The sequence below is a fragment of the Bufo bufo genome, chromosome 2, assembly GCF_905171765.1.
Source record: "Bufo bufo chromosome 2, aBufBuf1.1, whole genome shotgun sequence".
In the NCBI taxonomy this organism is placed as follows: Eukaryota; Metazoa; Chordata; class Amphibia; order Anura; family Bufonidae; genus Bufo; species Bufo bufo.
Window position 1 is genome coordinate 184,768,926 of NC_053390.1, and position 18,787 is coordinate 184,787,712.

Below are 18,787 nucleotides of genomic sequence, written 5' to 3' on the forward strand. Positions count from 1 at the left end.
CTTAAAGAGAGCTGTCCATGCTCGGAAGCCATCAAACCTGAATGAACTAAAGAGGTTTTGTAAAGAGGAATGGTCCAAAATACCTTCAACCAGAATCCAGACTCTCATTGGAACCTACAGGAAGCGTTTAGAGGCTGTAATTTCTGCAAAAGGAGGATCTAATAAATATTGATTTCATTTCATTTTTGTGGTGCCCAAATTTATGCACCTGCCTAATTTTGTTTAAACAATTATAGCACACTTTCTGTAAATCCAATAAACTTAATTTTACTTCTCAAATATCACTGTGTGTGTCTCCTATATGATATATTTAACTGACATTTTTTATCGTAGCAACCAACGATTTATACAGGAAAATCATGACGATTAACAAGGTTGCCCAAACTGTCACATATTATTCACTTGAGCCCAAATAAATGGGGAGTGGGAGAAAAATAAAAAAGAAGAGTAGGGTAATATCAGAAGGGAAAATGCTCTAAGAAGCTAATGAGAGTCGTGTATTTTAGATTTTTTTGTTGATGAAAGGCCAATTTATAAATTCACAATGGTTTTATGTGTTATATCATCTTTTTGTGAAATGAAAGGTCCTGACTGAAGTTAGGTATCATCAGAAAACTGAAGGTGGATATTTTTGGGCAGCTGATGAGCGTAGGTATTAGCATACCCCCAAGGTTGTTCACGATAAATGGAAGGTATGCACCCTGGGGCATGCTCAAATAACAGGAGAGCCTAAGACAGCTTCCCCATCTCATCAATAGGAGTCATGGATTGATTTCTGACAAGTCAATATGGTAACATAGTTTTGTTGCCTAAAATGACAACCTTTACAGACCAACCATATGTGACAAATGTTTTAAAATATGTCCATTAAATGGAGAATCCCATAGACAGATACTGTATGGCTACACCTATATACAGTTTTACTCCCCCCTCCATTTTCTTTGAGAATTTTGCAAAAAATGCACCCTTTACAAAAATCGCAATACCACCACAATAGACAAGACTATACAAAAACAACTTCTTTTATTTTGATTGCCAAATTATTTAAGGCAGGTATAAAAAGAAAGCATTCATTATACATTTTACATAAAATAAACTAGATTACAGCATAAAACAAGTAACCAGGCAATGGCATTATATTCTCTCTTCTAAAACTGGATAATTGTAAACATTAAAAAAGACTGCAGGACTATTCAAGTAATAGAACAATCACAGATGTCTTGTGGTATGCAGGTTTTCAGGTTATTTGTCATTCAAGATTAAAAGAGACATTTTATTATTCACAGATGTTCATTATTTACTTATTTTAAATTATACATTATGTACAACCCTTTTATTTACTTTACCTGTGGTACTGGCAACCCCATGCCTTCCATATGTATATTTTCACAATACACAATTACAATAAAACAATTATTACAGTAACATTTTACACAGATGCATCTTAAAGGGAGCCACCAAATAGACATCTACATTGTACCAAAGTATCATAATTACAGCCTGCTTCTTATAGCCAATGGCCAATATGATTAGTTTCTGCAAATTTCAGGCACATGGAAACATAACATTATTTACATTTTAGGGAAAAATAATCAACAGCCAGTAAACACTATCCAACATGACAAATACATTTTACTGGTTGGTGTGCAGTTTAGCAGCAGACCCTACACATGTGCGAGCCTGGTTACCGATACAAAAAAAAGTAAAGAATATATATTTATATATATATATATATTTATATATTTGTGTGCATGTTAATATACAAAACAAGGTTATGTCCATGGTATATTTTTATATATATATATATATATATATATATATATGTATATATATATAACACCTGGCCACAATCATCCTAATTACAGAAACATGTTACTCTGTTATAAAAAGAAAATCTGAAATTTACAAAAAAGGAGAAATAAACCCAAAAATGAAATGTTTTTTTTTTTTGTTTGTTTTTTGCCTGCCACTTAGGCATTCTTATATAAACACCATGGAACTGATGTCTGTAATAAATTGCTCTTCCATGTGATCCAGTCACATGATCTAATGTACATTTTCAATGTATTCATTCCCTAAAAGAGAAAGAGAAGATACATTTATTATACATGTCAGACATTGAATGCATAAAATAATCATTTTACTGTGCAGATATCGTAATAATCACATTGGCAGCACGTTATTTTGCCTTACATCTAATTGAACAGACAATATCTTAAAGGTTCAAACATGCATTCCCTGCTGTCTCTTGGGTGCCCTATAAAGTTTCATTGTTGAAATAGGGCTCATCTTAGGTACAAATCTGTATAATGGTAACTACTGGCCATTGTAAATCCATGTGACAAAAATCTAAGACTGTATAAGATTAAACTGCAAAGAGAAGTTGCAGCTTGACATTTAACTAAAATGGTATAAAGTGGAAACGCTCCTCAGTTAAAAAGGTAGAATACTGTAACTGATTCCTTTAAGACTTCAAGAGTATCCTCTTTCTGCACTGTATGTGATAATCTGTCATTTTTTTAAATTATACTACCGTATTTTTACAATCATATATAATAATTTATTATTTTATGAATAGTTAAAAGAGAACACAAACTCCTTAATTATTTTAGGATATATATCTCTAAGAAGAACTATGAAGGTTTATTGATAGATCCAGCAGCAAGAATCAACAGTTCTCATGGACTTCAAACAGGCCGTGACTTGAGAATAGCCCAAAGAGAGAACATCTGTGGTAATTCCAAACAGCACTTCTACCACTGGTGCAATACTAAGTAAATACTGAAAACATGACCTATTGGGTATAATGGAGAGGATCTTGTTTTGAACTACATCCAAATATCTAGATATCACACCAGCTAACCGTGGCTAAACAACCAGCTACATTACAAACATACTATTACAATTTTTTGCTGGCCATGTGTTCAGTGGGCATAGATTGGTAGATTAGTTAAAGATAACCTGTCAATATGTTAATCTAAGGATATCAAGTACCATCTACCTAACATCGATAGCTCTGATCCAAAGTATTTTTATAAAACATTGTGTAGTTCCAAACTTGTCATAAGGGTAGCCATATACTGTACACTAGATAAATGAGCCAACAGCTTTCTCTCCCAAGCTTGTCATACTTATGTTTGCTCAGCAGAGCATGCATGTGTTCTGAATGGGGAGAGTTGGGAAAGTCATTGGCAGACTATGGCAGTGACTTGTCTCACCAGGAACAGAAGGATGGATTATGCTGTTGAGAGTTGGGAGGACCCCAATCATCTGATGTGCAATAAGGGGCCTCCATTACAGACTAGATAGTTGTCAACCCTGTTGGTCTTGGTAGGTTCAGCCAATATTTTTCTAATGTATATGACCTGTTTAATGTAAACACTTCTCAGAGCCAAATGGAAAATGTAGATCTCGAGAAGATGTATCTAATGAATATCAACTCTCTGCTCAGTCTTACCCTATTGCCTATAATGAAAATATTCTTTTTCTCCATCTCCCTAAGCCTGCCTAGAGTTATCGGCCCTGTAAGTTATGGACCCCATACACAGTAGTGTATCGCCGGCCGAACCGGCCAAGATTGGCAGGCTCAGCTGATGCTCTAATGTGTGTGGGAAGCTCCTGAATCTCAATCAAGAGATGGGAGGGAGAGAATGATTATGCAAAGTGAATGTTTTTGCCCAATGCCTAAGCTATCTGGCAGCAGCCTTTCCCCCTCTACCTATAAAATGCAAGTACATGTTTGACCAAACCAAATGTATATGGGGGACCTTAGAGGGAGTTGGGAGAGACACCTGTCAGCTGAATGATTGTTCAACCGACAGCTATTAAATGTGTATGCCAAGCTTAACTTGTGTTGCTCAAAATAAAGCAGTTATTGATAGTTTCAACTATTTTATCTAAAGATACCTGTTGATACTAACTTTATTTTTCCTATTTTGAATTTTAACTTTTGCCAACTTTAGGGCAAAATATGAGACAAACACATGTATGACAGATATGGGTAATCACCTTTAGATTGTAATGAACAAATCAACAACATTATGTACATATGCGTTACATCAAATGATTACAAACCACATATAGGGAACTTTTAAGCATTTCTTTTAACAGCAAAATTATTTCAGTTTCCAAGGAAACTCAAATTTTGTTATGTTGTGCTTATTAGGCAAGCTATGAACTAGAATAAAAAGATGTCCTTGACAGAGATCACTGGCTATATTTTACTTTACAAAGCTCACTGTGACTATATAAAGTTTACATTGACATTCATAAAAATAATTTTTCATAAAAAAAATCTAAATGTGCCTATTAGTATTTTCTCAGTGTGTGAATGTCTAAAATTGGCATTTGAAACATATAAAACATATAGTGAATAAGCAGACACACAAAAAAATGTGTTTTTATTCATTTATCTGCCATATTCCCAATACTGAAAAGTTCCACAACTCATAAGTTTGTAAGTGCATAAGTATGAATAAGCGAGTGTGTACATATATTACATATATGTTATATATATATTATACACACACAATGTTGTTTTCTAGGATATACTCAATTTACCTTCTTTGTGTAGGAAACATACCGGATGCAGATGCCTGAGCAGCCACCTGCTGAGTGGCAACAAGGGTAGCAGAGGTCAACCCTAGAGGAAAAGCCCCATGTGAGAACATTCACTTGAATGCAGTGCACATGCACACAAACTCTGTCCCTTTTTTACATATAGATAACATGATCAACGGGAATGAAACAAAGTGTCATGTATATTGGGGCTGGTGAGCTGTGGAAAAATTCGCACAACAACCATTTAAATAGGTTTTGACTTGTGACTAAATTTGAAAAATGTGGGCATATGCTTTCGATATCATGTATGTAGCATGCTATTGAACTAAAAAGAAAAGAGAAGACTGCAACTGAAAACAGTTTAAGAAAGCTACTTGCGTAACTTCCTTTGAAGATGACTTAATGAACTTTTTGAAATGTTCATGCATCTGGTGGACATTTTAATACTTTTGCTTTAATGTATGCAGAGTACTTATGGCATTTTGTAACAAGGCCTTTGCATAATTTGTAATGTACTTTTTGAACAGGGAAAAAAATCTATTCTAAAATAATCCAAACCAACTATGGATAATGTAATACAGAAGCCTTTATATCTTAAACTAATCCAAACTAACAATGGATAATATAATACAGAAGACTTTCTAGGTCAAAGGCAATGTCACTCTGCATTGTTTGACATACACATGACTTTCTTTGTTGATTATAGATCAAGAAAGCAAAAATATGAATTTGTTGTAGTAAGATTTATTTGGTTACACAAAACCAGAGAAAATTGGAAACTAACACCATGACAAAATTAGTTAGCCAACCATTAACTAGTCAAACTGATTTGTAAAAGAACACATTTAAAAACTGAAAGGTAACAAACCTTGAAAAGGGTCATACTGCCCAGGTATCAGGGGGTATCCCATGCCAACATGTGTGTGATGATGTGTATGGAGATGCCGTTGGCTAAAAGGAGAATGTCGGTCCCTTTCTCTCTCGTTTTCTCGCTCCCGTTCAGTTGAAGCTTTTTCTGCCAGCTATATAACCAAAAGACCACAACCTTAATATAATTTTACTAGAAGAAATCAATCCTAGATACATACATTATTTAAAAAGTTATTTTTGCCTTTGGTGAACATATAAAATAATAGGTCCATAAGATCGAACCACTTATCTAAGGGGATGCAACATACATGGCCCCAATAATATATTATGAATAAGTGGAGTCAGTACAGTTTATTGTAATGCACCTATATCTATAGTACCTATGCATCAATAACTTATATTATGCCTTCTAAGGAGAAAGTTGAGTTCATTCATTTTAATGTCTACTGTGTTTCAGTAAACTAGACTGGAGTATAGAACATTACAGAGGTTGCATTTTCTAGTTAAGAGGACAATGTATAGAGGACAATTTTTGTATTGTTACCAATGACCATATAAAAAACATGTGATGATCATACAAAGTCTAAATGAGAGACCGTAGCCCTTCCATTCTTGCATTAGCCTATTTGGACATCTAAAATAACACTGACTGAATACTTTGAACCATTGATGGAATTATAACAATCTAAGTTTTTGTTCATTCCCCAAATACACTCTACCAACACATAGCAGAGATTTCCATTTATTTTACAGTATAAAGAATATACCATTAAACTTGATTAATGTATTTAGGATCATATTGATACAAGACTACATATCAGTGCTATGAAAACAACATGGACATTATCAACACTAGAATATGACATAAAAAAACAACTTACAGCAGGTGACTTGGTGCGATATTGATTTGCATGTTGTTGCAGTAAATCTAGTGCTTTAGATTCAGAAGTTGATTTGGTATTAATGTTGGGGCTGGTGCTGACTTTCTCAGATTCATCTCTTCCTGATACCTTCCCATAAACATTGTAGTGGGGGTAGCCAGGTGAAAGGTATGCTCCTGTATGGCAAAAACATTTTTATTATTATGAACAGAAAGAAATTTATAATTTATTTATAATTTCACTATTCTATTATTTGCGTGTTGTAAATTTACCACAATTGGAATGTAACATAGTTTATAAAGGCATCTGTCCATCCAATTCAGCCTGAACTTTTTTTTAATTTTATTTGTGAATTTGAATTACATATTGGTAAATCTGAAGTTTTACTTAACTCCTCAGTAAACAAAATACAAGTATCAAACAAATAATATTCTAAATTTCTGTCCATTTTCACCCATTGTCTCTAGACTTACAATAGCCAAGAATGATTGGCTGACCAATAGATTTTTTTTATATTTCAATATATATTTTTTTAAATACAACAGTACAGTACAACACATTGGTCAATTGTCTAGTAAGCACAATTATTACAAGTGATCATGTCTCGTCGAGTGATTGTTTTAAGATATTGAACTACTAAACAAAATGGAACTTCCCTGAATATGACTCATTAAATAAAACCGCGGGACCTGGTTGAATTTTTAGCTGCTGGATAACAAGAATCCTATTTTTAATGTAGTTAATGTTTGGATATATGACTGTTTTCTATGAAAATATCTATGTATATATATTTGGTCAGGCATCATACTGGATATATTGTGAAACATGAAGCCTGGGTAGAAAAGTAAGGCATGAGGAAGTATCTCACTTTTTTACTTTAATGGTGATATTAACATGTGCTGAAAGGGTATTGTTAATCACAAAACAGAAAAAAAATAACTTAGAGTTCATTGAAATCATAAAAAGACCAACCTGGATAACTGTGCATTAAAACTGGAGACACTGCACGATATGCTGGATGATTTGGATCATACATCTGTGTATATGGATAGGCATGCAAGTATTGAATATATGATTGATGCTGCTGACTCATAGGGGATGAAACAGCAACTCTTGCATTTCTGGAATCCTTCCAATTTACGGGAGTTTTCCGCTCATCATTTTTATTCTTGTTATCTTCCACTAACTGCGTTTCTGGGCGCTTGATCTCTTTGACCTCCTCTTTTGCAACTTGTAATGGAACTGGTAATACAGTTTCTTTATTAGGAGTTTTTGAGTTTTCCTCCTTTAGTTTTTTCTCTCGATCTATTTCATCTGCTTTTTGCTGCTCAAGATACTTTGACTGGTACATATAATGATGCCATGATCGTGAATCAGCCTCCTTGAAAAACAGAAAATACATTTACAGGATGCTGAAGCATACTTGTTGTATATATATATATGAGCAAGCAATCCATTATTAACCATCCCGCAAAAAGAATACATGACACTTCCTTCCAAAATAGTTTTGGCCATGTTTAAACATTACAAGTCAGGATATAGTCTTATTGTGACGTCTGCTTAGGGTGTACAATGGGAAAAGCTCTTGTAGTATAAGTAAAGCATATCAATAGAGCTCTATTAGTCTGGCAGAGGCCAAAAGGACACTCTTTTGTCCTGTGTCAGACTAAAGCTACTTTCACACTTGCGTTTGGTGCAGATCTGTCATGGATCTGCACAGACGGATTCGTTCAGATAATACAAACGTCTGCATCCGTTCAGAACGGATTCGTTTGTATTATCTTTAACATAACCATGACGGATCCGTCTTGAACACCATTGAAAGTCAATGGAGAACAGATCCATTTTCTATTGTGTCATAGAAAACTGATTGGTCCCCATTGACTTACATTGTGTGTCAGAACGAATCCGTCAGACGGACACCAAAACGCTGCAAGCACGGAGGCAAACTGATGCATTCTGAGTGGATCCTTTGTCATTCAGAATTCATTAGGGCAAAACTGATCCGTTTTGGACCCCTTGTGAGAGCCCTGAAAGGATCTCAGAAACGGAAAGCCCAAACGCCATTGTAAAAGTAGACTAACGGAGTTCTGTCAGGCTGATATATATGTTGGCATGCAGCAAAAAATGAATGTAATTATATAGTGTTAAACACTATTCCATACAATGTTATCTACTAAAAAAAAATAGGCATACTGTCTAATATACTTTTTCTTTTCAAATTTGGAGCTTATGGGTGACTAATGCTACTTTATGGCAGCTGTCACAGGCCTTTGTTGGATATAAACAGGAGCTTTTCCTGGCATGGACAACAAAGGATAGACAATTATGTGATGTGACCTTAACTTAGAAATGACTGGATACATATACTGAATGAGTTTTAGAGATATTGAAAGTTATGCTTTAGGTCACTTATTTTTCAATATGTAGATGTCCATGTGACATTAAAGTGTAAGCTTTTTTATTTAATTTTTAAGACAATGAATAGTATAAGCAACCATAAAATATAAAATATGCATAATTGCTAAACCTATTGACTTTACTTTGATTTTACCTGTTTATATCTTACAGTTGGATCCACTCCAGTTTGTTTCATAGAGTCCATAACAGATTTCATTTCCACTGCCTCTTTTATGAGCTGGTGGTTCTCCATTTGTTTAGCCTTGAAGCTATCACACTGAACTTGCTGATGATTTGGTAGGATCTGGGTTTTGACAGTCTCTTCTGTTTTATTGAGAATGGACATTTTTGTATTTACCTTAGCTTGTTCTGGAGTTGAAGGTGCTTTTGAAATTGTAGCTGATGGTATATTCTTTAACTTTATATCCTCTTTAACTAGCTCCTTAGGGGAATTCTCAGGTTTCCTCTCACATTCCCTTCCTGTTTGTGCCATTTTTTGCTCAGCCATTCTCTGGTCTTCATAATATTTCTCATACTGTTGTCTATAGGCAGGATTTGATGCAATTAGAGACTTTTGGTCCATGTAGAGACCATATGCATACTGTCCATAATAAAGTGACTGGGCTAGTGCAGGATGACGTTGTGTGATAACAGATTGATGCTGAGGTGGCAAGTTATTTGAGTTTGTTTCAGCCTTTTTAGTATCTATGCTTTCATTCTTTTCTTTCTTCTCTACTTCTTCCTCTGACTCCTTTTTACTTTTTCCACCCTGTGTAGTGATCCCATTTCCATTTACTGGAGTGTTGGCCTGACTCGAGTGCACATAAGGTGGTGAATAATAAGAATCATAACCATGGTAATAAGGAGAGTGAGATTCGTTTACTTGAGATGATTGTGAAATGGGTGTAGTGTGACCCTTAACAATATTGTCCTTATTACATAAAATCTCTGTTGGAGAGCTAGTCTTTGACCTTATGCCTTCTGATCTACTGTCAGAGCCCCCATCATCAGCAGCATCTGAAATATCAGAGTATGCTGGACTGTTTGTCTTCGTAGTAGAACTATCTCCACCATTTTGTGTCAAGACGTGCAATGGTGCAATAGTAGATTGTCCGTTAATCACAGTGCTACACTCAACCCTAGAGGCACTTCCTATAGACGGGCTTGGTGCATTGTCTGTAAATGTATACACTTTATCTGCTTCAGCTTTAATACTAGCCATTCGGCTTTCTTGAGTTTCTGGCAGTCCATTAGTAAGAGAATCACTCTTATTAATATGCTCTTTTAAATAATGTCCAGATAAATCCTTGGCAGATCCTTTTAAATCCTCTGCTTTGCAAACTTTAGATTCTTCTTGAGGACTTAGTGCATCTTTACTTTCCTTCTCCTTTAATTTTCTCTTTTCCTTTTTCTTTTTGTCCTTGAGTGATGTAAGAGAGGGATTTACACTGCTTGGCTCTCCCATAATTGTCGGCTTTGGTTGAATAGGTTTTAATGGGGGGCTCTTTGGTGTTGCCTGGCCAACAGCAGTAGTTAAAGAAGGTAATCCTGGTATTGTGCCTGTAGTAGTGTTTGTAAATGCTGCACTAGGAATTGCGATTAATTGAGGAGGTGTGGGAGCTGGTGCTGGAGCAATTGGCCGAGTGGTTTTGAGTTTTGAAAGGTTTTTATCAACCTTGCAGTTGTTTGATTTTTTTGTCTTTTCATTTTTCTTGTCAATTATTCCTTCAGCTTCCAGTTTTGGCATTTCTACAGTAAGACTGCCATCTAATGCACAATTGTCCAGTGTAACTGACATGTTAGAAATGATAGGAAGGTTATTAAGTTCCACATTTAATCCTTTCTTTTTTCCAGAGTTTTTGACAGTTTTTGAATTGCTAATTTGATTGGTGCAATTGTTTGCCAACTCTCTTTTGCCCTTTGGTGTACCAGGAGCACTTTGTAAACCAGGAGACACGGGCGCTTTTAATTGATCCAAACTTGTGCTTGATTCATTGGATTCAAGTGCCACATTGCTCAATGCTTCCTCACAATCTGAAACCTTATCCTCACTGTCTTGCTCAAAATCCAGTTTGTTGTCTGAATCCAAATGTGCATGTGCCTGGTGATACCGAAGTCCATTTATGTGCTTGTATTTTTTGTTGCAATTTGGATGGGGACAGTCTATTAAAACTGGGGAAGAGCAGCCTTGGTCCAAAAAAGAATCATTTTTTCCCTGCGGGGTAGTTGGCATGCTACGTGAGTTAGTTCGAACCCGTTTCCCTGATTTATTGTCCTCTGAACTGGAATTCAGGTCTAGCTCGATCGCAGGCCTATTTTTTCTTTTACCAGCCGGCGAAGGACTTGCTTTAATATCCTCAATGGCACAATTTGGAGGTGTCCGGCGTCCACTTGTATTAATACTTCCACGTCTCCCTTTCCCATTTGCTCCACCTCTGTTCTTATTTTGAAGTCCTCTTGCTTCTGCAATATTTGTCTCATTGCCTGGGGCAGATGCTGTTGCTGTTGCTGTTGCTGCAGACCTTGCTCTTTTCCCTCTGCCACGACCTCCACGCATTTCAAGGTCACTTGTTGGTGAATCACAGAACCTACACATAAAAATCCATGTTTAGATATAGTTCGAATTATTTTAAACAAGTCTTTAGACAGCTTAAACACATAGTGCATAATAAAACAAATATGTAATATATATATATATATATATATATAGAGAGAGGGGTTTCACTCTGGTAGATAGGGTAAGCAGGTGCAGTACAGAGGCAAAATGCAAGTTCTTAACTCAAATCGTCAGTGTTTACTCATACTTGAGGCAATTGCACAAAACAGCACGTAACTTTGTAGTCTTGGTGTTAATTCACACACAATGGAAATTTCATATAACACAAGTCACCTTGCTGACAGTTCTGCCTCCAGTAGTCCACAGCAGGCTTTAGGTAGCCTGTTTCCCCAGCGTGTGGCTCTCAGCCCTCCAGCACGGCACAAAGCCTCAGATCCCAAAATCAGAGAGACCTCTCTGCTGAGCCCTGCTGCTTATTTAAGGACAGCCAGGTGCTGCCAAAACCCGGACCGGCACTTAAACTCCGGTCCGTATTTGACCTCACCTGGCTGGAAACCAGCCAGCCGCACATGGTGAAAGGAAAATACCTGCCTTGCCAGACAAAACCCCTCACTGTGTCACATACCCCCCCTTTGTTCAACCCTGAGGGGGTGGACACACGCCAGACAATGCACCCAGGACAGGTCATCCGCGTTTCCCTGCAACCGGCCTACTCTGTGTTCTATCGAGAACTTAAAATTCTGCAGAGACAAAAACCATCTGGTGACCCAGGCTTTGGCCTGGCTCATCCACTTGAGAGGGGAGTGGTCGGTCACCAGGCGGAACTTTCTCTCCAACAAATAGTAGCCGAGATTCGAGTGCCCACTTGATAGCCAGGCACTCTCTCTCCACTATTCTGTACCTGGTTTCGGCTGGGGTGAGCTTGCGACTTAGGAAGACAACGGGATGCTCCTCCCTGTTGACTTCCTGAAACAGTACAGCACCGAGGCCTACTTCGGAGGCATCCGTTTGTACCACAAACGGATCTGACAGCAGATCAGAAGGCATAAGGCCGACTTCAAAGTGGCAAAAGCCTCTTCCGCCCGATCATCCCAGCGAACCATCACTGATTTTCGTCCCTTCAAAAGCCCTGTTAAGGGCGCGGCTAGAGTGGCAAGTGGGAAACAAACCTCATGTAATAACCCACCATTCCCAGGATTTACTTTATTTGCCTAGTGGTGACAGGTCGGGGCCAATTCCGTATCTCCTCTATTTTATTCACTTGGGGTTTGATGACTCTGCGCCCAATGACATACCCCAGGTACTTAGTCTCATAACCCTATATCACTTTTTTTGGGTTAGCAGTTAGACCATCTTTCCGAAGGGAGTCCACTACAGCCGGCACTTTGGGTAGGTGACTTTCCCAGTTGGTACTGTGGATGACAATATTGTACCCACAATGTGGACGAAACACAATATTCATTAGTCGCTGAAAAGTAGCGGGGGTGCCATGCAGACCAAAGGGTAAGACCTTATATTGATACAGCCCTTCAGGCGTGATGAAGGCAGTTTTCTTTTTGGCAGCCTCTGTTAAGGGCATCTGCCAGTACAGTACCCTTTTATGAGGTACAATACCGGGCTTGTCCTAACCTCTCGATGAGCTCATCCAACCAGGGCATGGGATATGCATTGAATTTGGAAACCTCGTTAAGTTTTTGAAAGTCGTTACAAAACCGCAACGTCCCGTCCGGCTTGGGTATCAATACTATAGGACTAGCCCACTCACTTTTTTACTCCTCAATGACATCTAGCTGCAACATTAACTGCACCTCCTCCGATATGGCTTGTCGCCGAGCCCCGGGTACCCGGTATAGCTTTAATCAGACTTTTGCCTGAGGCTCAGTGACAATGTCATGCTGGATTATGGAAGTGCGTCCAGGAAGGTCCGAGAACACATCAGTGTTCTGACTAACAAACTCCCTGGCCTCCCGAGTCTGTTTAGAGGAGAGGCTGTCAGCAATTTTTACTGTGGCAGCCGCCTCTCTTGCATCAGAAAACCCGGCCATGGGCTGTCTTCTGTACAGGTTTCCCTATCTTTCCACGGTTTGAGTAAATTCACATGGTAAACCTGCTCCAGCTTTTGCCGCCCTGGCTGGTGTATCTTGTAGTTTATATCTCCAATTTTCTTGAGTACCTTGTAGGGCCCCTGCCACCTAGCCAGGAACTTACTGTCCACGGTCGGCACCAGAACCAAAACCCGATCACCCGGGTTAAAGATCCAGACCCGAGCCTGCCGATTATAGACCCGACTCCGGGCTCCATGTGCTGCCTCCATATGCTCCCTAACCAGAGGCAACACTGTCTCTATCCGATCTTGCATCTGAGTAAAGTACTCAATGACACTTTTATGTGGAGTGGGTTGTTGTTCCCACACCTCTTTGGCCATGTCCAAGAGACCGCGAGAGTGTCTGCCATATAGCAGTTCGAAGGGCGAGAACCCAGTAGAGGCCTGGGGTATCTCTCGCACTGCGAACATGAGATAGGGCAGAAGGAGGTCCCAGTCCTTCCCATCTTTAGACTCTACCTTTTTCAACATATTTTTTAATGTTTGGTTAAACCGTTCTACCAAACAGTCCGTTTGCAGATGGTAAACAGACATCCGTAGTTGTTTTATGTACAGCAACTAACAGAGTTCCCTCATCACCTTGGACATAAAAGGGGTCCCTTGGTTGGTCAGAACCTCTTTAGGTAGTCCTACTCGGGTAAACATCTCCATTAATTCCATAACTATGAGATTGGCCCAAGTATGTTGGAGTGGCAATGCCTCTGAGTACCGAGTGGCGTAGTCTAGAATGACTAAGATCTGTTTATGCCCTCTGGCGGACTTCGGTACTGGGCCAATGAGATCCATAGATATTCGTTCAAATGGTACTTCGAGAGGTACTAAGGGACTATGGAAATGTGGCTGGGGGCTAGTTATCTGGCAGGTCAGGCACGACTCACAAAACTCTTCCAGTACTTTGAATATGCTGGGACAGTAAAACCGCTGTAGAATACGATACTGAGATTTCTGCAGTGCCAGGTGACCCCCAAGAACGTGTTGGTGCGCAAGATTTAACACAAGCTTGACATAAGCCTTGGGGACCAGCAATTGTTCAGTAGGCTCACCCGTAGTTGGTTTACCCGATATAACATATCCTGATGAACCACAAAATGGGGAAACACTGACTCTGCCCCAGGTTGTTATGGTTCACCATCGACTTTCTGGCCAGTATACTCCGCTGACTGTACCAGGGGAGCCCTTACTAGGGACACCAGACTTCTTGAGTCCAGAAGACCTTGCGCTGGAGTGTCTTCTACCTCCACCTGGCACAGGTGGTTAGAGTTTTTGGGGTACCTGCTGCACATAGCTTCCTGGCATATAGCGACTGATGGTAGCCATAGTTAGTATCCATGGGATCCACTTTATGGGGACAGTTAGCTCTTACATGGCCCGGCTCCTGCTACCGCCAGCAGACTATCGGAGTCAGGTCCGTAGAGGGTACAGCCCGGGTGGGTTTGGTTGGTACAAGTCACCGGGTCTGTGATGGAGATTTACGGGGTTTTAGTGCCCCCTCCCAAAAGAACCCCCTGTAACAGTCTTATTAGCCTCGTAGCGCTCCACCAGGTTCACCATTTCTAGGGCGTTGCCAGGAGACTCCTGGCTGATCCAGTGCTGATCCAGTGTCATAATACTGGGTCCTCGCAGGCTCAGCTGACTTAAACCCCCACTGATGTACCCATTGGGCCCGGAGCAACACATTTACCCCTAGTCTTGCCAAAATCTCACCCTTTACTTTTTGGTAGTCGGCCGATTGATCATCCGGCAAGTCAAAATACACCTTCTGGGAATCGGATGCCAGGAATGGAGCGATGACCACAGCCCACTGGTCACGGGGTAGCTTTTCCCTGATAGCCACTTTCTCGTACATCACCAGGTAGGTTTCGATGTCATCTGTGGGGGTCATCTTAGGAATCGCGGCACGGACTGCTTTCTGGCCATTGTAGACACGCAGGGTTGCTCCTGCTGTCTGCAAAGCCATCACGTGTTGTAGCAGCAACTGGTTAGTCTCCTGCTGCTGCTTATTAGCCTAGTGTTGCTGCAGGTTTGTCTCTCGCTGCTGCAGATTAGACTCCATGAGGGCCTTCACAACAGCAACCATTTTGTCGTGGGGCACTGGTTGTAATACAGCTGGTTTAATGTATGACATACAACCGTGCCTGAAAAATGCAGAAACCAAAAATATCGGCGTTCACGCCAGCCTCACTGCTCTTGCACCCATCCTCCACCAATTGTGGGGTTTCGCTGTGGTAGATAAGGTAAGCGGGCGCAGTACAGAGGCAAAATACAAGTTCTTAACTCAAAACGTCAGTGTTTATTCACACTTGAGGCAATTGCACAAAACAGCACGTAACTTTGCAGACTTGGTGTTAATTCAAACTTTATACACTAAAAATGGTGTTAATTTTATCGTGCTAGACTTTTAGCTACAGTCCTAAAAGCAGAAAGATAGGTCCATACTTCCTATAGTTCAAACATGCAAAAAAGGAAAATAAAGTAGTAGGTCCGCGCTATACACTTAAGTAGAAACGTGCATACAAACTCCTGGTTTTTCAGGTGGCTCGTTCACTTAATCTTCAGTTTAGTTTTTATTTTATCACCACCTTTTCAATCTCTGTACCGACCAGAAACGAGCATATTCATTTCCTCCACAGTATACAGATTAACTAGCGACAAGTAGAGACGCCCCAGATGAAGCAGGAGAGAAACCCAGGTCGGGCAGCATTTTTATTGTATATCCGATGTTGAAAGAGAAATCTTTGTGAGTATAAAAAAAGTATATGCTTTTACCTACTGGTCTGCTCTATGTTGGTTTCCTCTTTAAAGGAGTGCATGAAAACGCCTGTCGCTGGTTAATCTATATACTGTGGAGGAAATGAATATGCTCGTTGCTGGTCGGTACAGAGATTGAAAAGGTGATGATAAAATAAAAAATAAACTGAAGATCGAGTGAAGGGGCCACCTGAAAAACCAGTAGTTTCTGTGCAAGTTTCTACTTAAGTGTATAGCGCAGACCTAATACTTTATATTCCTGTTTCCCCAGCGTGCGGCTCTCAGCCCTCCAGCACGGCACAAAGCCTAAGATCCCAAAAACAGAGAGACCTCTCTGCTGAGCCCAGCTGACTATTTAAGGACAGCCAGGTGCTGCCAAAACCCGGACCGGCACTTAACCTCCGGTCCGGTATTTGACCTCACCTGACTGGAAACCAGCCCAGACGCACATGCTGGGAGGAAAATACCTGCTTTGCCAGACACAACCCCTCACTGTGTCACTATATATATATATATATATATATATATATTATGTTTAGCACAAGAAGTTGCTCAATTTAAAGAATATTAAGCGTTATTCATAGATGGCTGCTTACCTTGGTGGAGCCCAGTCATGCTTTGTGCAATCCAGTAATGTACCAACGTATGTCTTATTCCGCCATGTGACATTCACAACCAATACACCTGCAGGTGGAAAGAAAATTTATAAAGTTTGTGTATTTTGTCAGTTTTAGAGCACATTTAGAGATTCGGCTAAATATGTTTTAAACGCTGTGGTTGGCTTGCTTCCTTTTTTTTGGTTTTAGCAACCTCAGTTTAAAACCCACAGGAAACTGTATATTTGTATGCACAATCAAGATAGAATTGACAGCAGGAAATATTTCTGCCATGTCCTGCTGTAAAACACTATTTTTCAGTGTTACTATTATTACACATAATTGCTTTCATGTAACAATAAAAAAAGCACAATCTAAATCCTGTTTTAACATGAAAAATCACAGAAATAATCTCCTGCTTTTAGCCCACATAAAAATGAATTCTAGGTGCATTATAGAGAGAAAAAGTAACTATAATATATGTATAACAATTGTTTGGTAGATTATAGGGAACAAATGCTACTACAAACACTCATTCTCGATAATTTGCCCATGTAAATATATTGCTGATCACCCAATGAATGAGCAGAACATGCATTCATCAGGTGAAATGATCTTTCAGACAGCACATTAAATCATTGTTTATGGAGAGCAGATTATGCAGTGTAAACAGTGATCTGCTGCCCGGAAACAATGAATTTGTATGAGGATGAACAATGGCAGTAGCCATCATTCCTCTCCATACAGTGAAGGTGATCACTGCATGTAAATGTAGCTCTTTACCTCCAGGCAATTATCTGGAAGGAATGGTCTCCTTCTTGATAATTGCCGTATTCCTTGGTTCGCCTAAATGCACCATGAGGCTTTGTTCACATTAATTTTGGACTCTTTGTCCAATGTATATGTTTGGAACTTCGCCTGAGATATATATCTGTGTTCATAGTGATTTTTACTGGACAGACATATGTCAAAAAGAAAAACAGAGCATTAAAACTTTGCATACAATTGAAGTAATAAATAACAACTGTAATTGCTGATAGACATTTTTGTATTGGTCGTTTATGTCATATAGCATGTCTCATTTGGGCTCATTTTATTTCAGCTTTCAGTACAAAAGCCTACATTACCTAATTAAATGAACTACATAATAATACAAGGAAATAATGATATTTGTATTAAAACTATATAGAACCATACATTTCTTTCTAAGGCAAATACGCCATATAAATAGCCTGCAGTAGTTCTATGTTTTGTGTTAAAATCACGCAAAACAGCACAAATATGAAACACCTTTATCGTGTCCTCTAATCTGTAATGTAACACCTATTTATATTGTGAAAGTATCAGTACATAGCCACTGTCCTTCCATTCTTTAGAGTTTTTGTAACTGCTGTGTGAAAATTGCAGCAAACCTTTAGAGGTGACTGAGAATAAATAGAACATTTTCAGCTCAAAGTGTAAAGTGGTTGTTCACTGTCTAGAACAGCTGCTTTCCAGATAAAATGGTTCAGGACCTAGAGTGTCTTTAAACCACCACCAACCCCTTTATGTTTATAGCCCAGGAACACGCCTTATGAATTTTGAACTCCATAGAGTAAACCGGATAGCTGTGTTACAAAGTCTCTGATCTAGCACATATGTATAGTGAAAATCGCTTGAAAGAAAACATAAAAGACACAACAAGCACAGCATTTAAGGCCTAATATAAAACAGAAAGCTTGCACAAATACTTAAACTAAATCCTTAGTAAAAGGCTTTTATTAGTTCCTTTTCCCTGAGGGGTTCAACATTCTCAGCATAAGCCATCCAGAGATTGGTCAGTGTTTGCTGCAACCAATTTTGTGTGACTTCTTGGACTGAGATCTGCAACTAAAGCCTCAGCAACAAAACAGACAAATGTTAGGTACATTTTTTGGACCTAAATTTTGTCATGTACTTTAATTCTTATAATCTTTACGATGTAAAAAGTATTGCCTCGACTAAAGATTAAGACTCACTGAAAGAATGGTAAATGTACAAAATTTCAAAAAGTTAATGCCAGTTCTATCTTTCAAAGACTACGTAATACTGT

The 18,787-nt window shown here is 38.9% G+C and overlaps 1 protein-coding gene across 4 annotated transcripts in view; it reads right to left on the reverse strand.

Moving 5' to 3' along the window:
• Positions 1–1,012: 1,012 nt before the first annotated feature.
• The window catches only part of ZNF608 (zinc finger protein 608), a 77,053-nt gene continuing 59,278 nt past the window's right edge, over positions 1,013–18,787 (reverse strand). For 2 of the 4 annotated variants that reach the window (XM_040415965.1, XM_040415964.1), the window contains 7 exons: positions 16,717–16,804; positions 8,866–11,299; positions 7,284–7,692; positions 6,312–6,487; positions 5,429–5,582; positions 4,561–4,642; positions 1,013–2,075 (listed from right to left, as the gene is read on the reverse strand). In XM_040415965.1, coding sequence (XP_040271899.1) covers positions 2,069–2,075; positions 4,561–4,642; positions 5,429–5,582; positions 6,312–6,487; positions 7,284–7,692; positions 8,866–11,299; positions 16,717–16,804 — 3,350 coding nt within the window. In that variant the 3' untranslated portion in view covers positions 1,013–2,068. Of the gene's footprint in view, positions 2,076–4,556; positions 4,643–5,428; positions 5,583–6,311; positions 6,488–7,283; positions 7,693–8,865; positions 11,300–16,716; positions 16,805–18,787 lie in introns of those variants that run through there. The other 2 variants (XM_040415967.1, XM_040415966.1) reach the window with 2 other exon arrangements.